This window comes from Pseudorca crassidens, chromosome 19, assembly GCF_039906515.1.
Source record: "Pseudorca crassidens isolate mPseCra1 chromosome 19, mPseCra1.hap1, whole genome shotgun sequence".
NCBI lineage: Eukaryota > Metazoa > Chordata > Mammalia > Artiodactyla > Delphinidae > Pseudorca > Pseudorca crassidens.
Window position 1 is genome coordinate 63,582,085 of NC_090314.1, and position 24,416 is coordinate 63,606,500.

General features: G+C 45.4%; 1 protein-coding gene across 4 annotated transcripts in view; it reads left to right on the top strand.

Moving 5' to 3' along the window:
* Positions 1-24,416, top strand: part of PRKCA (protein kinase C alpha) — a 365,590-nt gene that overhangs the window by 16,121 nt on the left and 325,053 nt on the right. The window contains exon 1 of one of the 4 annotated variants that reach the window (XM_067717475.1): positions 16,955-17,111. The exons of 2 other annotated variants lie outside the window; for them this stretch is intronic. In XM_067717475.1, the coding sequence (XP_067573576.1) occupies positions 16,970-17,111 (142 nt within the window). In that variant the 5' untranslated portion in view covers positions 16,955-16,969. Of the gene's footprint in view, positions 1-16,954; positions 17,112-17,253; positions 17,278-24,416 lie in introns of those variants that run through there. One more of the 4 variants, XM_067717476.1, reaches the window with a different exon arrangement.

Below are 24,416 nucleotides of genomic sequence, written 5' to 3' on the forward strand. Positions count from 1 at the left end.
GGGAATGCTCCATAGTCTGCCCTGTCTTGTAGCGCAGCCACTGGTGCCGTCTGGCTGTTAAGCCCTTGAAATGTAGAACTGAATTGTTGCATTGATTTTTAAAGTTAAATAGCTACATGCAGTGGGTGGCTATATGGTATTGGAGAGTTCAGCTTTAGCACATCCTTAGGGAGGGAAATTGGATCATACCTTTTAAACCTTTCATTGTAAAATAAAATGCAAATGTATAAAACCACACAGAAAATGTATGGTGTTATGAATGGCCATAAAGCCACCGTTGCTTGTAACTGCTGCCCAGCTCAAGCAGGAGAGCCTGGCTCGTCCGCATTTGCTTCGTTTCTTCCCCCAAAGTGACTGCTTCTGTGACTTTTAGATCCATCACTTCTGTGTGTTTCGTTTAGTTCTATCATGGGGTTATCCCCAGATACTGTAGTTTAATCATGCACGTTTAAAAATAATTGGAAATGTCCTTAAGTCTTTCTATAACTTCCCCATTTCCTTATAACTTACCTGGAGGCGTCCCTGGGTTTTTGGACCTGTAGAGTTTCCCACAGTCAGAATCTTGGTAACTAGATGCTCATAGTACATCATTTCCCCCTGTATTTCCTGCAAATTGGCAGCTGGATCCAGAGGTTTGATTGGATTAGAATTTAATTTGGGTTATATAGTTTAAGATGCCTTTATAAGGTCACATGCATGTTAGTTACACGTATATTAATGCGGAAAGACCATGAATGGAGTTTTCCTATCAAAGTATCCAAAACTGAGAAGTGAATATAAACCAATTGAACTAGTTAAGTTTTACGGAGTATGGTAAGCCACCTGGGCACATGTGCTGCATGCTACTTGTGGGAAGACTTGGTTGTCGGAGGTTCTCGAAGTGTGCAGTGTTCATTGCACCTCTGTGCGAATTTTACTGTTACCCAGTACTTCTGTGGGCAGGAAGTGTGTGTGTGGATGCGTCTTTTCTGTGGGTGGTGGAAATAATTACTGATTGAACTTACATAGCCGTTTGCTTGTCTAAACCTCACCTACATGACTGTCCATATGGTCATCTTGTTCCTGGTCTTGACATCCAACCTAAGATCAAAATCGGGTTTTATAGTTCTTCTTCTACACTGGGACATGTGGGTGCAAAGAGAAGCGTGTGAGGCGAATTCGGTGTCGTCCTCTTTGGGGAAGATTGTCACCTCCCTGGATCTGCTGTGGACAGAACCATGTACTAGCTGTTGATGTGGAGGAGGGCTTTCATAACAGTGAACAGACTGAGTCTTATTAGGGAGTTTAAAATATAACTGGGTAAGGATGACTTAGACACATAGAGCACTAAGGAGTACTTCAAAAAAAGTCAACATGTGTAAGTTAAAGTGTAAAAGTTAAGAGACCTTCCAGTGGTAAACGAGCACTAGACTGGAAGATAGGTAATCTTGCTTTTAAATCCAGTTCAGGCCTCTTCCCTCGTTGCAGTGGGGGAGTTGGGTTCTATTCGGGGTAGCAAGTATGTAACATTCTTTTGCCGGCTGCTGTGGCAGGTACCATGGGTCTCTTTCGTGGTCCTCTTTCAACTTCATCCTCAAGTCGGGGCTCCAAGTGGCTGTTACCTAGCAGTTGGTGGGCATTGACGAGGGAGGCCAAACCTCATCCTGGGCCACCTGCTTTCTAAGCATCCTGTCAGCCGTTGATCTTCTGATGCTGGAGACAGGAAGCACTACCTCACCTTGCTACTGGGTGTTTGTATATCCCCCTTCTCTTAATTATTCCATTGAAGCACAATATCTCAGAAAAATAATCTATAGTAGTGAATTTTTTCTAAAAATATTATCATTGAAATGCTGAAAATTTCATGTGATTGCTGGGAATTGGCCTTCAGCCAGGAATTGAGTTGGTTTTGGATGGAAAAACCCGATCCTCCCTTGATGTTTTTCTTTATTGGCAGCGTGTAAAATGTTAAAATTTTCTGACTTCTGTTGGGTCCAAGCCAGTGTGTTTTTTTTTTTTTTTTTACTAAATTATGTGAACTTTTTACGGTTGAAATCTGGTATTTGTGGCCTTTTACAGAGCTCCGTGACCCAAATAATCGCTCTGGAGCCCCTTCCTGATCTGGAGAGGAAATAAACAGTGGGAGTAGAACTTTGTTTCACCTTGTAGGAGCCATAAGGCTGAAATAATGGTACCCTGACCCCAGTGATGCTTGATGATAGTGGGATTCAGACATGCATAGGAGAGGAAATCACGGTGGACGCAGATCAGGATGCAGTGTTCCTATAACAGTTTGAGCACAGTTGAGGGAGAGGAGAAAAGCCCTAAAGGGTGGGTGGTTATGATTTTTTGGGGGGAAGCTTGCTTACAATCCTTTGAGCTAGATAGAGCCCTAGGATTACTGTTGAGTTTATAGGACCGCATGCTTTTGCATGCACAAATCCTATTTGTGCAAATTTGACCTTTTAAGGTTTCCATTACTGTCCCCCCATCCCCTTAAATAAAGCTGACCTTTGAACTTTTAGGTTTTATGGCTGAGAAGGCTCTGAGACGTACATCTATGGTTGGCTACCATCCACCTACTCATCTAATCATGTGGTCAGTGCGTATTCTCTACCAGGCACTGAGCTATTGCTGGGAATCATAGTACCTAAATTTATTGAACATGGCCTTTGTGTGGCCCAGTGCTAAGCACTTTATACGTAATTTTTACTATTTAACCTTCATAACCACTGAGGGCAGGTTGTTTTTAGCAGGTTAAGTATTGCCTGAATCTTACAACTAAGTAACTGGGGTTAGGTTTATATTTGAATGTAGATCTTGATCAGCGATTCACTTTTTTTTTTTTTAATAGTTTCTGGCTGCATTGGGTCTTCGTTGCTGTACGAGGGCTTCTCATTGTGGTGGCTTCTTTTGTTGCAGAGCACAGGCTGTAGGCACGCGGGCCTCAGTAGTTGTGGCACGCGGGCCTCAGTAGTTGTGGCACGCGGGCTTAGCTACTCCACAGCATGTGGGATCCTCCCAGACCAGGGCTCGAACTCGTGTCCCCTGCATTGGCAGGCGGATTCTTAACCACTGTGCCACCACGGAAGTCCCCACTTTATTCTTTCACATGGATTTTTCTGAGATTTCATCCAGAAAGTTTTTGAAAGTTACATTCTTCATGGATTTGTATATTTAAAAAAAACAAATCCCCCATTTTTACAACTTGGATCCAGATGTTGTTTTCCCTCCCCACTACCCTCCCACCCAGTCTTTCATAATAAAACATAGAAAAATCTGTAAGAACATGCTCTTTAACTTCCTATCTTATATCCTGGTGTTATACGATGCTATGAAACAAATGCAGTCAAACCTAGCAAACATTCAGCTGAGGTTTTAAAGATACATGGAATAGATTTACATTTAAAATAGTAATCCAGTCATTTTACTTTCTAGGAGCGTCCTTTTCTCTGTCGTAACCTGAGGTTGGGAGACCAATTTGTCATGGTCTGTTGGCTGTTCTGCCTGTCTGTCCATCCTTCTGAGCTGCTGGATCAATTCTGTTGACCTGCCCTAGAGTTGGGCGGTGTCTGCCCCGCACAAACTCGGCTTCTCTTAGAATTGGCGGTGTGTCCTTGTATCTGTTCACCAGACTCGAATTTGGGGTTTCTATTTTGGTGGGCCACTAATTTCAGTATTTGTAGATTCTTGATAAAGTTTGAAGGGGAGATCCACCGAAAGTGATATCAGATGGTACCTTTGTTTTACTTTTGATAATCAGTTTATTGGAAAATACTCCTGTAGTAGTGTCATCTCCTTAACTTCCAAATACTTGAAATCAGCTCTGAACTTGTGTGTCCTCCACCCGTGTGTCTTAGTCTCTATTTTAGTTCCTCTCCACTCTATCCTTACGCCTTCTCTCACTTCGTGTTTTTAAAATTTGAAGTCATCAGATGGTTATTTGAATATTAGTGTGACAAGTTTGGGGAGAGTTCTCTTAAAATGAGGTACAAAAATTGAGGTGACCGTTTGCTCCACGGATACATCTGCCAGGAACTGTCTCTAACGCTGGAGATATAAATAAGCGAGACTGAGACTCTGCTCTAAGCCCTCTAGTAATGGGCCTAGTAGTCATGCAGACGCTTATGGAAAGGCCATGGGACTCTGGCAGTGGATGACAAAGGGTGGGGACTGAGTCTGGGGGTCAGGAAAATCTCCCCTGAGGAAACATTTGAGCTCTAATGGGTGTGAAGAGCTATCTAGGTGAAGAAAAAAGGGGAAGCCTTCTGGGTGAAGCAGCCGGCTACAGAGGCCCTAAGGGGAGGGAGCCATGTGTGCTCTAGGAACCAGAAGCAGCCCTTGGTTACTGGAGTGTTTGAACGCGGAGTGAGAAGGCTGGAGAGGGAGGTGGGGCCACCTTGCCGGTCTCGGACCAAGTTAAAGACTTCAGTCCTTGAGCCTGAGAGCCATGGTGGGAATCCATCACAGGGCTCTCAGGAAGGAGGTGGCCTGGTCAGAATTGCCTGGGAAAGGATCGTGCCTGCTGTTAGCTGGAGAACCAGTTCAAAGTGGGCAAGACTGGATGGGGCAGCCCGTGGGGAGGCCCCGCCTCACCCTGGTGAGCGATCGGGTTCCTGCGGCTGCAGAGATGTCTGCAGACCCAGGGTCTGTTTAGGAGATGATGGATTGGGTGTAGGGGGATGAGCAGGTGGCGACAAGGGCAGTGGTGACATCTGTCGTGTGACAGGCCAGGAGACCAGGCTTCAGGGAATGGCACGTGGCTTTGAACCTGTGGAATATGTAGTCCCTTCAGGGTTTTCAGAGGGGAGAGAGGAAAGGATGGCAGCTGGATCCCGGGACTGGGACTGAGGGTCGGCCAGAGCGGGGAGCGGATGCGCGTCACCTGCTCGCAGGTGGACTTGGATGAAGGGCAGGAGGGCGAGCAGCCAGCAGAGGGGAGCCCTCTACCCATGATGGGCTGTGCAGATGGGAGCAGCCCTGCCGGGGGAGGAGGGTCGGGACCAGGAGCTTAGAGGGTTGGGGTGAGGCTTACGGGGGGGGGGCTGGGTTGATGGGCTGCCGGGCTTGGAGCTTCTGTTGTCCTGGGGCAGAGAATAGAGGAGAGGGGGAGACTACAGCTATCTGAGCAGTGACCCCCGGACAGGTCCTGAGGGTCGTTCAGTGAAACGCTTCCCCTTGGTCTTTCCGTGCATTGTCTGAGGTTATGGCTCCCTAGAAATGTTTGTTTCAACCCATCAGGGTTTAAAAAAAAAACAAAACAGTGACCCTGCTTTCAGTCTTTAGAAAGACGGGTGAAATTGGGTTTTTTAACTCTTAAATTTGTACTCATGCAGCACCCAGTCTTCATTGAGCTGGGTCTTATCAGACCCCTTCTCTCCACCTCGCTCACGGGTGTTCCTGCAGAAGGGAACATCTGGGAGGATGAGCTGTTTGCAGAGATAACCAGCTTGTGCATGACTTGGGGAGGCACGCACCCCAGCTGTCACCCCTCTGCCTTTATTTACGCAGGATGTCTGTATTTGTCAGTAGAAGGTTTTGTGTTTTTTTAGTCATACAGCTGTAATATCTACTCATCCTATCAAAGAGATAAAACGGATCAGTAGGCAAGCGAGCATTTGGTGTTTGAGAGATTTTTATTAAGCTAGAATATTCTGTTAGAGACTGAACTCCATTTCCATGTATTTGGTTAAATGGGTATTAACGTGATGGCAGGAAAAAGGGTATTTGGAGGGTCACGTGCTCTGGCATTGACTAGATTATGGAATTTCATAAATACGTTAAGACGGACTTTAAAACAACAACAGGAAAAAGGATTTTGGGCTCATCTGTGCGTGTGGGTGAGAGTCGAATGGGGATTAAGGGCTTCTGACTTGGGGGTGTGTGTGCTCCTGGTCAGAATGAAGGGGGCACACCCTGCTTGTGCTTCACTCTTTCTGCTCTTGGACCGTTGACTGCTGTTCTCTTCCTAAGAAATCTGTGTTAGTAACTGCTTGCCCTGTTGTATCCCTGGAGCAGCAGCTCCATAAACTACCAAGGGGGCATGCCTGCGGTTCTGCGGATGCAGATGGCCCTGAAGATAAGTTGTGACTGAGTGCTCTGCGTTGATAGGCAGAGCTGTCAGAGTAGTGTGCAGTTGGAGCTCACTGCTTCGTGGACTTGGCTCATCAGAGAAGAGAGTTCGGGTGTGTGACTCTCTTAGCTGTATCTTGACAGCCGAGTCTCAGTGGTTTTGGCTGGACCCCTTTGCGTCTCCCCTCTGTCACCCCGAAGACTCCCACGTACATTTATTTTGCTCTCCCACGTGGATGGTGCCGCATCCTCTACTCAATCATCGTATCGGTCAGGATAGGCAAGGTTTTCTGCCACAGCAACACGTTCATCCCCATACCTGTGGCTTGATGGAGGTTTGTATCTCCTTCACTGCACCTCAATGGAGGGGCTCCTCTCCACAGTCTTGTAGGATCTTGCCATCTAGAACCCAAGGCCACCTCCTTTGCCAGGAAGAGACAGCATCACACAGGGACTGACCTTTCAGTGCGTCAGCTCAGAAAGGACTCTTGCCCACTGCTCATTGGCCAGAGCAAGTCATGTGACCTTCCAGTGGGGATGGGGAGATGGCCACACACAGGGAAGAATGGGAATGTTCGGGCGTTTCTGCGACATCTGTATTGTCAGATTTCCTTCACAGAAATAAAACTGTTCGAATAGAACCTCAGGTGGGAGATGTGTTGCTTACAGCCTGTCCTTCATGGAAGCTATCTTAACGGCAATAGGAGGTACACACAATCAGTTTTGTTAAAGCACTTATTTTTATAGATTTTTCCTTTTATTTGAGCAGTGTTTTCGTTTTGAATCCAATGTAGCAAATCAGTTAACTTTTACTCAGAGTTACTAGAACAAGGGAACTTTTGCTCCATTTACGGGAGGATGTATAAGTCTGATCCATCTCGGAGTAGACTATCAGGATTCTGGTGGTTCCCAGGGCATCTGAATAGTTTCATAGCCTCTGCTGTAGGGTTTGGCGGGGCATGTGGGGAAACTGGGGGAAGGGGCGACATTAGCATCGAACACTGACACCCAGGCTGGATCTCTTCCATTTTCTATGAGGTCTAAAATAGGTTCCTGGCATTTTTTAAAAGATCTGATTTAAGAGTCTGGTCCTTTTAAGGAGACTTCTTAGTTTAGGTAAAGTAAAAACTACATTTTCCTCCTCCAGACCTACTCGACCAGTACTTCTGTCCCATGTGCCCTGCATGGAAATAGCCCTCCAAGAGAAACCAGTGTGGAGGAAAGAGGTCTGCATTACAAATAACTAAATGTACTAGGTTGCCTAATAGCGAATCTAACAAACGATGACAAATGATTTTTAAATACAGATGGATTCCCCTAAATGCTGAAAGTTTTGTATTCCTCAAAGCGCCCAGTCTTTACTCCTATTGTAGGATGGATCGTTGAGCTGTTTTCTGATGCATGTTCAAGGATGAGATGGTCTAGGCTGAATAGTGGGACTGGATAGAGCGTTTAGATAGCAGTAGAATGCACCAGGCCATTGTGTCACTGCATTTGGAAATGTGTGTTTGCTGATCTAGAGGTAATAGAAGGAAATGAAAAGGACATACTTGCGGCCACCATCCTGAGCCCACTTGTCTAGCCATGTTCTAGTCTTCACTTTCTGAAATGTTAATTGCTGCAGTGCTAGATGAGGCTTGAATCTATCTTGCTGGTATTCCGTAGACATTTATTGAAGAGTTTCTGCCTGTGCGTTGGAAAGAAAGTAGATAGGTTCGGGGGCGGGTAGCTGATCATTTTGGTTCTGATAACTCTTCTGCTAAAAGGAATGGAATAGGTACAGAATTCAAACGGTTATAGTATCCGCTGAGAGAGGGGATGGCTGCAGTTTTGGAAGCTGATTTTGCAGCACCTGTATTGGTAGTCCTCACCTTCCAGAGTGTTACGAAGTCTCTGTTGACTTTCCTACACCACTGCCTCAGTGAGGTAGCAGTGTGGTCCTGCTGTTTATTTACCCCAGTATTTAATTCATCTTTTAAAATTGGGCCTCCTGAAAACAGTGGCTGTAAAGGAAAATGGATTTTTTTGAAAAGCCCAAATTTCTTAAGTTCCCACTTGGACTAAGATCCCTTTCATTAATTCAAGGATTTGTTTTCTTTGCAAAAACCACTTTGAAGCTAACGTAAAGTCTAGCTTATGCTTAAATTTTTTCTTAGGTGTTTTCCTAGAGTTATTGGAAAAACATCCTGTAAAAGGAAGTTTAGTTTCTCTTCTGTTGGTTCAAAAACCTAATATTGTTTTGTCATTATTACTTGAGGGGAGCTCAGAAAGACGTATAACAGCTGTTTGGAGTACATTTAAAGAACTGTACTCCCGAATCTTGTTTTTCCTTGACTCCGTTCTCTTCCCCCAAAGACCTTTAAATAGAAGCTGTTTCCTCTGCTGCCTTAAACACCAAACCCTATCTATCTGATGACTTCTGGTCGCCGAGTAAGCAGTGGCAGCTGGCCTTTGAAGGCTACCAGAAAGGACAGAAATACTTTATGGAAATAGCCTGATGGTACCTTAGGGCCTCCAACTTAGCAAATCCCCCCAGAGCAACAAAATAACCCCAGATTAAGAGTCCATCTTGAAACCTGCCCATTACTCTATGAATGCATGCTTAGATTTTCAAATGCTTGTATAAAATTGTATAATAGGTGAAAGTGAGAGGTCTGAATTTATAACTTCGTTGCACGAGCTAAAAGTGTAAGCCGTAGCATTTGATGTGCGCGTCATTTTAATTCTAGGCTTAACAGGAGGGACTGTTTTTGGGTAAAAATGGTGTGGATTAGTTATGTGCTAAACATACATACTTTCCTCTTGTTTCTGAATTGCATTAAACTCTTTGGGGGAATGGAAAAAGGACATGTAAGCCTTACAGACAAGCTGTGCACCATAATTTGTTTGTATCGGGCAAAAGCCGTGGGCTTTTGCTTAAAGATAATCTCAGTAATGGAAAACCCCCACCAGGGCCTCAGGGAACTGGAGTTGGGTGGGGATTTGGCCTTTGGCTGGGGGAGTCCTGGTCTCAGCAGTGGCGGATAGTTTGTCAGAATGAGGCCCCAGTTTGGTTTAGGTTGTTAGGTTGTGAACGTTCCGGAAGCTCTTGTAGCGGATGGGTCAGCAGAGACTTGCTGCTTCTGCTGCACAGAGTTTGTCCGAAAGATGAGTTTGGCCTAAGTATAACCAGCTTCTTAGTTTCTTTAGGATGGGAGCACATAAACTACCTTCAGGGGGAGAAAAATGAGAGCATAAATATTAACATCAGACTATTTAGAATGTTCAGTGGAGGGCAAAGAGAAAATGTCAGTTAGGCTTTGCCTGCTTTGAATAGACCATCTGAATTTGGGTACCTCAGAAATGCTTTATTTAGAAGTCGTTAGTATTCATCACTGAGAAAGCCACTGTGTGCTGTTAGGCCAGAAGCCATAATTATGGTACAATTATCTGGCAGTTAAGGTGTGGGAGCCAGTCCTCGTCCTGAGGGTGCAGGAGGAGACAGTTCCTGTTACAAGGTCCAGCACCCAGAGTCAGGGAAGCCCGAGGCCGGTTCTGTGAGAGTCCGGGGAGGGGGGGACAGGGAAGTCAGCCTGCAGGAAGGATGGATACATGATTCATCTGAAAAAGCACTGGCATGGATGGTCGTAGTTCTTTTTTTCTTTTTTTCTTTTTTTTTTCTTTTTTTTTTCTTTTTTTGGAGAGAGACAAACTACAAACCTCACGGCACCTTGCTGCATTTTATTTTATTTTTTTTTGCCAGTGGTCCTGGATCTCTGTCCAGAAGGCTCCTCACTTCCTGCTCTTTGACAAGTTTTGGGATCTGGCGGGCCTCAGTTTCTTCACGTTACGGCTGCTCGCTGGCAGCAGACAGATGTTAAGCTCTTCAAATTCGGTTTCAGTTTATCGGATCCGTCACATTTTCTTCATTTACTCTCGAAGGTGCAAATCTGATGGGTATTAAGCAACTTTTAGGAACTTCTGTTTCGTGTGAATTATCCTTTTAGAGGTGCAAAATTTAGAGGCATATTTTGAAATACGTGCTTTGTGATTCTTGCAAGGTGGAGAGGTGTGCTTTGCGCTGGGAGTGCTTAATTCTGAATCTCTCTTCTTGAGAGAAGTTTACTGAAGGATAAAAATCTAAACGATTTAAACTTATGGATTTTTGAAAAGTACTCAGAAGGAAGGAACTATTTTGGTGAGATGAGTTAACAAGGGTAATCAGTCATAAATAATTAACTTAGATACTTGACCGTGCCAGTATGATCCTAGCACAGTGTGATAGTAGCTTGGAATTTGAAATTGAACTTGACCTGGTTCTCTTCTGAGTATTAGTTTGTGTGAATGAACACCTTTTTTTGCATGTTGCCCTAGACATTTATATAGCTTTAAAAAGCCACCTTGCATGTTACTGCAGTTTATTAAATGTTTCAAACAGGAAGGCAGCTTGTAAAACCGTGGTAGATTTCTAGTGAATTACTTTTTTACAACTCTTGTACAAGGAATTCAAGATCTTGGATTATCGTATATGGGCCACAGATACAATATATGTGGTTTAATAGGCTGTAAGCTATTGTCACTGTTGCAGTCATAAATTCCATCCAACGAATGTTTTCTGGACCACATTATATGCAGGATCCTATGCGTGAAGCACTGACTAAAACAGATGTGGCCCTACTTTTATATCTTTATATACTTTAAAAATTAATTTATTTTTGGCTGAGTTGGGTCTTTGTTGCTGCGCGCGGGCTTTCTCTAGTTGCAGCACAGGCTCGGTAGCTGTGGCACCCGGGCTTAGTTGCTCTGCGGAATGTGGGATCTTCCCGGACCAGGGCTTGAACCCGTGTCCCTTGCATTGGCAGGTGGATTCTTAACCACTGCACCACCAGGGAAGCCCCAGCTACTTTTATTTTTTATTTTTGGCTGCACCACATGGCTTTGAGCATCTTAGTTCTCCCACCAGGGATCGAACCCCGGCCCCCTGCAGTGGAAACTCGGAGTTCTAATCACTGGGACCACCAGGGAATTCCCAGATGTGGCCCTACTTTTCAGGAAGTGCTGAAATCCATCCAGTTAAAAGCTGAATGAAAACAAATTCAGAGATGGAGGTGCTAGGGGAGGTGGTTGAGCATCTGAGCCCGTTTACGTGTAGGTAGAACTAGTGCCGAGCAATTAAGAGTTATGAGAGCAGGACAGACTGGAAGTTACAAACCTAGATACTATAAAAATGATGTAAGCAAATGGAAATCTGGGAGTGCAGATAAAAATGAGAGCAAGTACTAGCATGCTGGCATCCACAGCTTTCAAAGTAGAGTCAAACAGTTCTGTCCCAAACCAAAGCACATCCTTAAACTGAATTTTTTTAATAGGCTTCACCAATTCAGAATCATAATTTTGTTTTGCTAATAGGCAAGCAAATTTAAGTTTAATAAGAATGAATTAGCATATCAAATACCTCATTTTTATAAAATTTGTCTCTGTCCATGTACACAGGAAGATACCTAGAATGTTTTTTTGCCTAATGTTAATGATATATCTGTGGTGTTTGATTTATTTTTGCATTTGTCCGTTTCTGCATTGCATACATTCTTAACATTTTGGTTTTTCTTTTTCTTTTTTTTTTTTTTTGCGGTATTCGGGCCTCTCACTGCCGTGGTCTCTTCCGTTGCGGAGCACAGGCTCCGGACGCGCAGGCTCAGCGGCCATGGCTCACGGGCTCAGCCGCTCCGCGGCATGTGGGATCTTCCCGGACCGGGGCACGAACCCGTGTCTCCTGCATCGGCAGGCGGACTCCCAACCACTGCGCCACCAGGGAAGCCGATTTTGGCATTTTTTTTAAATAAAATATTTAAAAGTAGATAGTTTTGGATGTTAGGGATATGAACACTTTTTGTAGTTTTAATTTCCGAAATTGGGGTGGGTAGAGAGGTGATACTGTCTGCCATACTGAGCATTGGTTGTGTGTCACGTTATACCCATGGACAAGTTTCCTAAGTAACTGAAAACATACATTGGGACTGTTGATACGGTCGGTACTTAATCCATCTCTTTCCTGCCATGATTTGCGTTTTTTCCACATGACTTTTTCCCCCTAGCCATTCTGAGGCCATACAACTCTTTGTTATCAATCACAGAGTGCTGTAGCTTCCTTTCTGTGAAGAAGCTTTCCCTCTTTGTTTTTATGGAAAGCTATTGAAGCGAGAGAAGTGGGTGTGTGATGGAGAAGGTGGTGTTAGGGTCAGTTTTAGGAGTTACTCAGCCTGCTGTGCGGAGGTGAGCCTGGAGGGAGACCAGTTACAAAGCCCCCTGAGGCACTCTTGCCAAAGGATGATGGTCACGTGGATAGAGGAGGTGGCGGTAGGGGTGGAAGTAAGAGGCCACACTTGAAAAATGGACGAGACTTAGTGGAGGTTTAGACAGGGAGGGGGGAGGGGGCAGGGGATGTCCAGGGCGCCTGCCAGGTTCTGAGTTTGCACAGAGGATGCTGGTGGTGCCCTTCCCCGAGACAAGGCATGTTGGGGGAGGGCAGCTGGACTGTGCCTCTGATTGCTGAGGCTGGCCCAGGTGGCCTTGGGCTTCTTTTCAAGGTCAGTAGCCTCAGAATGTCTGCTCTGTGTGTCCAGCTAGGGCCTGTGAACGTACTTTGGGGGGGCTCATCCCTCCCCAACTTAAAAAATTGCCAGCATTTTCTGGGGAGAGGTTCCTTGTGCATCTTAGACTCTCAGGGGAGGGCCATGACTCAGAAAGGCTAGGAACCACTGACTAAGTGTGTTTCATCATGATGACCATTCAACAGGCACATGTCACGGACTCATGAAGCACAAGAATCATGTCAATGAATGGAAGTTTCCTTCTCAGCTTTGGAGCCGGGAATTTGAACTGCTCCTAAGAGCCATCGTTTTGGGACATCTTCCCTGACCTGTGTCTAAAAAAAGTGTGTGTGTGTGTTTTTTTAACACACTGCTTAGTCTTTAATAGTCACACCTAGTAATCACCAGTGTTTCCCTGTGCTAGGTAACTTAGGTGATTACCCCCTGTGAGATTGGTATTAGTGCTCCCATTTTACAGATGGGGAAACTGAGGTTTAGAAAATGTAAATTAATAGTAGATAGTAAGTGGCAGAACTGGGGTTTGAATTTGACTCCAGTCGCTGCTTTCCACTGTATTTCCTGCTGGTTGACAGAAGTGACACCTGTTGTTTGCATCTTAGTGCTTTGTCCTCAGGTCTTTACTGAAAGAAGCAATAAGCATACTGCAGTCTGATCGGGTCTCTTTTATGTAATGCCCCTGCAAAGGCCCAGAGTAAGATTACCCCCTTTTATTTTTCTAATTTGTTTTCTGTCTTTTCTGTAAACTAAATGACTTTTATCCTCTACAGCTGGACCTGGTTAGGAACTCTCATACCTTGTCTTGCTTTGAAAGCGGCAGAATACTCAGATTCACAGAATTATTGTACCCACGTCAGATTGGCTGTTTGCATGACCATCCTCGTCTCCCACATCCGTTCTTCTAGCCGGTTCTTAGGTTTGTGGTGGTACTCCTGGTTTTTTTAGGTTGTGATTGAATTAAACCTTGTTAGGATGTTGACTTTTTGAAGTGGTCATTTACGTTCAGCTGGTGTGACTGATGGACAGTTATCTTTCAGTTTCCTCTGGAATCTTTACTGAGAGTAGTGTATTTGTTTATGCCGTCACTTGCCTGATTAGCTTTAGGGGGAAACTCAGGCAGTCTCGGATCATCTGCCAGCGGGAGCCTCTGCTTCCCTTAGCACAGATTGGTGGTTTCTACGTCCCCCTTCTAATACTAGAGGCGGGCTTTCCCAGAGCTACTGGGGGGGACCACTCCTCTACCATGGAAAAGGGAAAGTGTCAGAGGGGTGTCTGAGTGTACCGTAGTCCTTCTGATGGTCAACAGCTCTCTTCCACTTACGACATTTTTATCGTGAAATTGTGGATAGGAAAAATGAATATAACAATAGCCTTCAGATTTAAGATGAAGAAACCTCTCAACTCCAAATTTGGAAATGTGCAAAAATTGAACATTAGAAAAGAATTCATAGCCCTCATAAAAAAATGCAACTGAGGGACTTCCTTGGTGGTCCAGTGATTAAGACTCTGTGCTCCCACTGCAGGGGGCATGGGTTCGATCCCTGGTTGGGGAACTAAGATCCTGCGTGCTGCATGTTGTGGTCAAAAAAAAAAAAATGCAATTGAGTATGTCAATATTGTGATTTTGGGAAGGCCAGGTATAGTGCTTGGCATATAACAGATGTTTAATTTTATTGAATGAATGCGTAAGGAGACAGGTGGATGAATGCCACCAGAACGTAAGCTCCTTGGGGGCAGAGTTGCTATATTTCTAGCATCATCTAGAAAAGGACTCAATAACTATCAGTACGTGGTGAACGAATACCTAAATGAATGCCAGTAAAAGATGAGTTGTTGGATTGGTTTTAATACAAAAACTACAGACCCTAAGAGATAAGAGCAAAGTATATATTAGAAAGTCTAGCTTTCAAGAAATATCACTTATGTCTTATACCAGAAACCCATTTTTATTTGGAAATATTAAATAAGAGCTAACATTTTGAGTTTAAATTATATTGTGGTCATACTTCTTAAACTCTTAGGTCTCAGAACCCCTTTATACTAAAAAATTATTGGGGACTCGAGGGCTTTTGTTTATGTGGATTTTATCTACCAATATTCACCTTTATTAGAAATTGAAAATGAGAAAATTTTCATTTGAGAAAATAAACCCTTTACACGCTAACATAAATTTATGAAAAGTTTTTTTTTTTTTTTTTGCGGTACGCGGGCCTCTGGCTGCTGTGGCCTCTCCCGCTGCGGAGCACAGGCTCCGGATGCGCAGGCTCGGCGGCCACGCCTCACGGGCCCAGCCGCTCCGCGGCATGTGGGATCTTCCCGGACCGGGGCACGAACCCGCGTCCCCTGCATCGGCAGGCAGACTCCCAACCACTGCGCCACCAGGGAAGCCCTGAAAAGATGTTTTTCAAAACGATGTAGAAGAGTTACATACTGGAAATCTGTCTGACTTGAAACACATTTGGGCTCTCGGCTCCTTTTGCCTTTATTCTGTTACATCGTCTTGGAAGTATATGTCGAACATACATGTAATTGTAAAAAGGCAGAGTGTTAGCCTTCTCAGATAATTGGAGTTCTTCCTTGATTTTGGTAGTTGGCAGGTGAGTTTCTCAGGTTGGTAGCCATATAGAATATGAAACCGTATCTGCATCCATTGGTCTCAGGTGTTGAATGGCTCTTTTAAATGCTCGTGACCTCCTCCTCTGGTTTGGAAGACAGTACTTCACTTAGTCCTGTGGGTCTTTTAAGTGATACATTTCATTATAAAAAATCAATTAGAGTTAACATCACCATCCATCTCATCAAAAAAAACCTTTAGGTCTTAGGAAGCTGTCAAGCTCGTGACAGATGCAAGTCTGAGAATTCTTTCACTTGAAAGCCTGACTTATCACTGGTGATAAATATTGTCAGTTATTTTCCATGAAGTGACAGGCTCACGTCATTCATTTTCAAGAAAGTACCTGCCAGATCTCCAGGTCCGAATAACCATAGTTTGGTAGTTCTTTCAGGTAAACGTGGCATTCCATGGGAGTAGTGGATGTGCCAACCACATATACTGAGTGCAGCCGAAGCGCTTTATGCATCACGTAGAATACGAACATGGAATTTTTAATGCGTCATCGAGACATTCTTAAATATGAAACTGGTGTTGGAGACACTGGGAGTTGGCGGGACGAGTGTCACGCCTGTTGGCACAGTGATTCATCGTAAGGCTCCGGCAGTCTTATCACAAATGCTCTCACACCGTTGGGGCAGATGTCCACGCAGGAAAGAAGGCGCATAATGACTTCGTTATTATCAGGAAAATAGTTTGGTTCATGTGGACCCTTGGATGTCTGTGGCTCACACTTGGAAGCCAACTTTAAGGGTTTGAAAGCCACATTCAAATTCCTACTTTAATAGACGATTGTACCAGTGGTCCAAGACAATCCGTAAGTGAGGATTCATATTTCTCTTAGAAATGCATGCGAGGCCTACAGATCACCACCTTACTTTGTTTCTGGTGTGTTAACCTTGGTCTGTATCCTTGAGCCTCTAACAGCAGACGGCTGACAGCTCGTTGGAGCAGATCGGACAGCAGAGGGGGTGGGCGGCCTGAATTTAGGATAATCTAAGGAGTGAATCACACACTGGATAATGGGGTTGTAAAGTGACTCTCCGCTTTAGTCAGCGGCTTAGCTGAAAAGCCAAACTACAGAGTTAAAAATTACAGGTCTCTAAAATAGATACTTTGTGCAAACTTTTAATGTAGCATTTAGCTGAGAATGTATCTGGGGTTGGGTTGAGAATTTTCATAAATTCTTTGTGTTTTGGAATGTAACGTCGTTAAGAGCATCAGTAATTTCTCTCTGGAGGTGTTGAAAGTGCACCAGGCATCTAAAAAAAGAGCGGAGGTTGCTTCTCTAAGGAGCATCCTTCAAGTGGAGGACAGTTTCTCCTCTTCCTGTGTGTGATCCCAGAGGCCCTTTTAACTCCTAGCGGATGGTCTAATAAACGACTTCATACCTGTGGCAGCAGGTGTGGAGCACGTATTTTACTGGTGCCTCCCATTTAAAGTTTGACGATAGTTTTTCTCATGAGACCTTTATTTTAGAAAGGAGGAAAGAGATGCTGGGTTTCTGTTGTGCTCCCTCGGGGTTGACTACCCCTCTGTGTCTGGCAGGGTTATGGGCTTCCCAGGAAAGGGCTGGGAAACCAGTAGCTGGTGCGAATCCCCACCGCGTGGGCCTGTCTTACTGAGTGCAGGGCCACGCGGAGGTTTGCAAATATGTCGTCACATCCTTTGTTCCCTCGCTCCTGCTTTTCCTTTTCCCCTGGCCTGGTGGCTGGGAGGAATGAGTCGCCCTCTGCTCCCGGCTGGGCTGCGGAGCGTCTGCCCACGTGGTGGACTCTGGCAGCCCAGGGAGGGTTTCCCGGGCCTCGTGGTCGTCCAGCTGCTGTGTTCTGCACCTTCTCCAGGCTGCTGGCCGTGCGCAGGTACTAAACTCGCTCCCCCGGGAGGAGGACGCTTGGCCTGGCTCCCAAAACCTGCCCGAGCACCCTCACTTGCAGCTTTGATTGGTGTTGGGTGTCCCTTTGGCGGCCTCCAGCCCTCTTATTTTTAGGGCCTTGGTTAACGTCTTCTGTGTGTGAAACATGAAAGGTGAGCCACAGCCGCTAGAATTGGAAACTCAGGGTTTTTAGGCCACTCTTCTCTTGTCACATGGCCCTGTCGGGTTCTTCAGTTACAGAGGTTACAAAACAATCCACCCTGGGAGCCGGTGGGTGGGGGCAGGGCAAGCAGAGGGGGGGCAGCGCCTGGTGGGCAGTGGAAAGAGATTGTAACTGAGGCTCGGCCGGCGTCCTGAGAGCAGTGGCCTCTCGGGTGCTGGCAGGAGTCTGCTTACAACTCAGCCCGGTCACAAGTCGGGCGGGGTGGGGGGGACACTTGGTGATAACGGGACTTCTTTCTCTCTGGGGAACTGGCTTTTCACATGTTGACGTGGTCTGGGGGGAAAACGTGTGTGCCCTGTAGGCGACGTGCGCGTCTGATTGGAGAGGGGGAGGGCTCAGGAGAGGGTGGCGTGGGTGCTGGAGTTGGGGGTCCAGCCAGCCCCGGGCACCCCGGGCAGGGAGCTGGGCTCCCGCTCAGGTGAGTGTCAGGGGACCTTCTTAAGAGACAGGGGAGGGTGGTTACAGGGGAGATGGTTTCTTCCTCTTCCTGAAATAAACAGGAAAATGAACTGAGGTGAAAATGGTTACAATTGTTTTCCACCTTTGAAGGCCACGCATTCCTATTGGGGCTGGGTGGTCGCTGCAGTGCCGTGAGCAGCCCACGTAAGTTCAGAGAGTCCTGCGGCTGGTTTGTCCTGGTTTCCTCCCTCTGTCCCCAGTGTGCTGACAGCTCGCTCTCTGCAGTCCTACAATAGGCCCTGCTTCTCCTCTTACCTCATCGTATACTGCAGTACCTTGTAATTGTGGATCAGCTCTCTCACTAAAGTGTAAATGTTTGATGGAAGAAACCGCGTGGGCAGTGTGTGTGCTCATGGCCCCTGTTCTCCCACCACGCGGCACCCAGCCTGGGAGGAGGTGGGGCAGGCACCGCATCACCTGTGGAGCGGGGTAGGTGTGGCCAGCTCACGGTGCAGGGGCGGAGAGGACTGCGGGACTCCCGCCCTGAGCCGCCGTCTCTGTTCCTTGCTCTGTGCTTTAAGCCTGTGAGACTCTTCCTGAAGTCTTGAAAGTAAAGCCTTTCACCCAGGGCTTTTAGATTTTCACAGCTCATCACTTAGGGCAGGGACAGTGATTCTCCTGATGCTAATTTAAACTTCCTCCTATGCGTGTGGCCGCATTTGAGAAAGGACTATGGGGAACTACAAAATTTTTGAAATTGGAAACAAATATATCCTAGTACATGCTGCTAAAGAGTCTTCTCAGCTCTTCTGGGGGTTATAAATCATTAAACGCTAGCTTTTAAATGATTAAGCATATGACTACGTCATACTAATTCCAAGAAGCATATTGCCTACTCAGACCATAAAGGTAGTTGAAGCCATAAAAGTAGAATTTTTATATAAGGATACACAGGGCGCTTTATGGGCGCAAGGATAGGAAACATCGCCAGGCTATGAGGGATCTTGGAACCAGGATCTGGTTGCACCAGGAGCCAAGCCTGAGGTCCCTGGGGGCTCGAGGTCCCTCAGGGCTCACGTCTCCTCCCCTCCCTGAATTGGCTCATTCTTCTCTGTGGTAGCAATCGGGTTTTCTGCACTTGCATGGTTACAGGTTCTAAAATGGCCCTATCAGGTCCTGAGTGTGCCAGCCCCCAAGTTCAAGTGCTAGTAGACAGTCTCAGCGTAAATTCCCAGCAGAGAGGACTTGGTTGGCCCAGCCTGGTCAGTGCCCAGCTTGGTCAGTGCCCACCCTGATGCAGGGAATTCCACCCCAGAGAAGGAGTCTGGGGAATGAACAGCTTAGGGGGCTGACCTGAGAGCCCAGCATCTGGGAGCTGTCTCCCGATTCTGGGAATGGTCTACCAAGGCTGCAAAACCCAGAGGAAGCCATTGGGTCTGATACCACCTTGGTTCCTCATCTGCAAATTGTTTTCCACTACTTCCTGTTGAGGGGGCGGGGACCCCTCATGTCTTCCTGGGGCCTGGAGACCCATCCTTGTGCATGAGATGGGATTTTCAGAGCAGAGCACGGGTTATGTAGACAGCCCAGACAATGTCTGCCACGGACTTGTTGAAATAGTAATTTGGTCCGAGTAGAAGAGTGTCTCGACAGCTCTAGAGCACACGAAAGGAAAAAGAACGTTTTGAGTTGGGTCTTTGAGTTGCGCTGCTGTCGGGGAGGATGGAGGTGGTAGTGGAGATGATCTGTGAGGGATGCTCTTCTGTTTTCTTAGAGGAAATCGTTTTATCCATCCACGTCATATTCCAGAAACGTTTCTTAGCCAGAGCCCTTCAGTAATGTGGTTTTGATGCCAGGTTAGACGTTTTACTCTGTCAGATTATGGTTTGCCGTCAACCAGCTTTACCTGGCTGTGCTGAAGACAGTTTCGTTTTCTTCGGGCCGTGCTCTCCAGAGACCTAGTTCACAGCTGGGTGCCTGTGATTGCATTAAACTGATAAAGTCCCCTGGTTAAAAGGGTATGTCCTAGATCTAACATCTGCAATCCTTTCCATTAAGTATAGTACAAGCAGATCTTCGTGTTTAGGTGAAGCTTAACCATTTTTGGTGGCTCACTTTGATCCTAATCTCTATTTTAATTTTTATAATTGCTCCTGGCAACCATCTCTCTGGGCTGCCGGCTGAATTTTATGACGGGTGTCCCTTCCTTTACACGATGGATATAATCGGCTCATTTGGGTCAGAAAGGGAGTTTGCTTTCCCTTCTGACTTCTGTACGAAAGCACTGAGGAATTCCCCAGTAGAAACAGTGTGGAAAATATTTGGAAATGAAGAACTTAAAGTGGTGTCAGGTTGTGTGGCTGGCTGAGTAGTTGTGGCCCCGGTGGACTGTTTCCAGACCCTCAAAGCAAACGCTAGGATCTCACTTCAGGCCTTTCCTCCTCCGTCGCTGGGAACTGTTTTATCCACAGGACTTGGCTTGTCTTCGTCCTGAGTTACAGTGCCCGGCAGAGAGAGGCCCCTTCTTACTTTGCCAGTATGTATCACCATCGAATGTAGCACGCAGTCCATCCGGAAAACTTCTGTGTTTTGGGTGTCAGGTTCTTTAAAATCTGTCGTCTGCTTGGTGGAAAGAGCTTGTGGCTGGGATTACAGACACGAACGTGGCCTCTTTCTAGATTGTTAGTTAATATACATCTCTGGACTCTGGAGGGTTTTTGCGGAATGAAGGAGTCCACAGTCATCTGTAAGACGACTTCCAACCCAATGCATCAGGATCCAAGTTTGAGAAACTCAATTGTGTCATTTAGGGTTCTTAATAGGTAGAATGAGTTGCATCAACTCTGCTGCCTGCAATGCAGGCTCTGGGTCCTGAGTCACTCCATAACACAATGCCTAAAATGGTAGTTGCATAATAAATACTGTCGAATAAAATAAACGAATAGATGCACGGTGACCATTCTGAAACTCTCGTAAGATAAAATTGCGTGTCGAGGCAGCCGGAGTCTGACCTGGCACTGGGGGTTTGTTTTGAATAATGGAGGATTAAAACCCCTCTTATGTTAATTGTAAACCTAAAGTCCGGGACCAACCTTGGGCCACTCTGGCGTCTTACTCTGCAGGGCGTTTAGCCACAGAAGGCTGGGCTGTTTCTTTTTCCCGCTTGCTTGTCTTAGGACTGCCTGCTTGACTAATCAGTTTACACTGTCCCTCTTAGGCCACTGATCCTATTTTTCCAGCCGAGAAGCAGCAGGGTAATAGCAGTGTGTCCCATGGCTGTTAAGAGATGATATTGCCTTGCCCATAAAGTACTTATTTTTTCTCTGCAAAGGGATGATTAAGCAGAAATTTAATTTTCATTTATGCATTTGCCTTTTTTGTGATGTTTCTTTATCTTCTAGTGTAGTCAGGGGAGAAACATAATTTTTACTGTCATTGCTGATTACGTAATTTTCAGTATCTTAACAGGGTGCTTTCTTGGTCCTACGTGCTTGCACTTCACCAACCCATTATGAACTCTGGTTGCCGGGGGCGGTGGGGAGAAGACACTGAAAATTGAAACGATCCTTGGCATTTGGTATTTTCTGAAAGATTAATTTGAAATAAGCACATTTTATGGTATTTGCTAACAATATTCTCAGTTCCTACAGGTCAAACTTTCTCATTGAATATGGTTTTCCCCCCCAGTTCATATATGCAGAGAAAGCTTCATTAAAACTGAGACCATCCTAATTCAGTCTTAAGCAGGCAGCCAACCCAGATCCTTAAAAACCCCTGCTGTGAACGTGCTAATGAAAACCGAGAAAAGTGCCAGTGGAAAGGGAGGTGGTGAGATGCCTCTTGTTGCCTCTAGTTTTAAACAGTAAATTTCTAGGATTTTGGAGTGAAGTGTTGTAACTGCTGGTCCAGTGGTGATGGAGTTCCTGATACATGACTACTTTTGCTGCTGGGTCTTGAATTCCTACAACTAAACTTCAGTCTGATGGGTACATAGATGTTATATCATTCTCTGAACTTTTTTTTATGTCTACAATATCTCATCACCGTTATCATGGCCATCTTCGTTTTGAGTCATTCTATCCTCTGGTTCAGCTTCTGAGAATCATTCCTTAGGAAGTAATCTTAAATATGGAAGATTTTTGCACAGAAAGCTTGCCCATTGCTGGTTTACTTAAAATAGCAAAAAATTGGAAGCATCCTTTATGTCCCGTTTTTTTTTTAAATTTATTTTTTGGCTACATTGGGTCTTCGCTGCTGCGCACGGGTTTTCTCTAGTTGCGGCGAGTGGGGGCCACTCTTGGTTGTGGTGCCGAGCTTCTCATTGGGTGGCTTCTCTTGTTGCGGAGCACGGGCTCTAGGTGCGTGGGCTTCAGTAGTTGTGGCTCGCGGACTCTGTAGTTGTGGCGCACGGGCTCTGGAGTGCAGGCTCAGTATTTGTGGCGCACGGGCTTAGTTGCTCTGTGGCATGTGGGATCTTCCTGGACCAGGGCTCGAACCCATGTCCCCTGCATTGGCAGGTGGACTCTTAACTACTGTGCCACCAGGGAAGTCCCTATCCCCAGTTTTAAGGGAGATGATTTAGTGATGATCAGTGCTGTACGTACATTCAAGAGGACTAAATTTCTTTCAAATACTGTTTTGGATGAATAGGAAAAATGCTCACGGAAATAGACCCTGCCACTTACAAGAAATTAAATTATATTCACAGAATGATTAGTGGTTAAACAAATCTCCAGGTAAAACCTGAATTGTGATAACTGATCAGATGATAGTTGACTTTTCATCATTTTGTTTTTTTCCCTGTATTTTTAGTTTTTTAAAAGGAACCACATTTGTGTAAAGAAACACCATGTAGGTACTTTAAAGTGAACAAGACATAGCTAGAAATGGGTGCTTTGGTAATAAAAGTAACTCTTAAAATGAATCCTCTCGGGTGCAGAAGTCTCTTCTGTATGTTTGGGGGCAGGGCTGCCAGGAGGTGAAAGAGGTCCTGGTTAATGGCCCCAGTTGTGTCATAGCTCCTGAGTAAAGGAATTGGTGGAAAGAGGGAGGGGAGGAGGGTGTTCGAACAGGTAGGAGGGCACCAAAGCCACCTGTGGTCTCAATCACAGTCTTGGACCAGTGCTCTTGCATTGAGCTTTGTTTTTTATTTACTACAGTATTTTTTAATGCTGTGAGCTGTGGATGTAGTCAGCCTTGATTAGAATAGTAAGGTCTGTCCTGATAGTAAAGGCAGCAGAGGCAAAAACAAATCCCAATAAATAATAATAAAGACTTAGATTTAGAATGCATTATGGCCTTTCTAGAAGATGTGTATTCCTTATTAATATTTGATTAAGGAATGTGGAATGGCTACAGGGCTTTGGAACCAGAGTAAGGCTGAACACGGGTCTTGCTTGTCGGTTTTCTCATCTCTAAAATGGAAACAAGACCTTTCTTATAGGATTTTGTGCATATTAAATGAGAGAATGTACTCACAAGCTCACTGTAGTGAGTTCATGGTGTGTAGTTGGTAGGTGAGTAGGTGGTGGTGTTTAAAAACCCGCCAGATGCTGGGTTGTGGAGAATAGTCTGTTACAGTAGCTTGGAGTAGACACTTGGTCTGGGTTCTAAATGGTTCCTTGGAAGCGCAGGTGAGCAGTAGCATGATTGCAGGTAAGTTCCTTTGGAGAAGTTTTTTTTCTGGTGAGCTTGAAGCGGAGAAAAGGGTAACAGATTAGAGTGTAATGATATTATTTTAAATTAATATGACAATTAGAACCTAATTACCTTGTTTTGCTCTCCATCTCATATTTTACAATCTGATCTCTTGAGCATTTTGAAAAGAAGAAATTTGGTAAAATGTACTTTGTGTCCGGGGAGTTCTTATATTTAAGGACTGAACTTAAGAGTTCCTCTGCCTCCCTGGGAATAATGTTTAACTGTAATTGGATAATCCGTGTCATCCTGGGTGCTAGCGGGACTTAATGGTTGCTTTGTGTCGGTGGCTGCAGGATGTGTAAGCTTCTTGGAGCGAGAGACCAGAGTTGTTCACCTGCACCCTTCTGATACCTAGAATGTTCTTTGCATATAGTAATGAGTTAGATGACTCATCTGCCCAATTCCTTAAAGAGTCAGAGCCTAAAGCTACCCTGATGATAAAAGAAACAACTGCTTTGCTCTTCACAATGTGGCAGAGTTAATAATTTGTGGGAATGAGTAATGCTCTTCACCCACCGGCAAACAAAACATGCACCAGCACCTTCTTGTTCTTCTTGAGCTTTTTTCCCCTCTCGCAGGGATGGCACGTTCGCTCTGCTCAGTGTCAGCGCCTCCTGGCCCGCTCACTTGGTGAAGGCAGTCCAAACAGCCCGCTCACACAGAAAAGCCGCCTGTTTCCATACCAGCAGTCGTGTTCTTCTGCTTGGTTTCCATAGTTGCGTATTGTTACGTTAGTCTGGGGAGTTGCAGGGAAATTGAACAGGGCATTGGGATGAGAGTACCTCAAATTCTGCTAAGGAAATGTTTCACCTTGAATAATGAGCCAAAAACTGGCCATGAGTTACTGGCTTTCAGCAGTCTCTGTCCTCATGTTTCATTGGTTGACTGCCTTTTGTCCCAGCTGAGCTCACCTTAAAACTGAAAGTTGTTTGGAAATTTAGTATAAAAAGTTCTTCAAAATTTGCCATT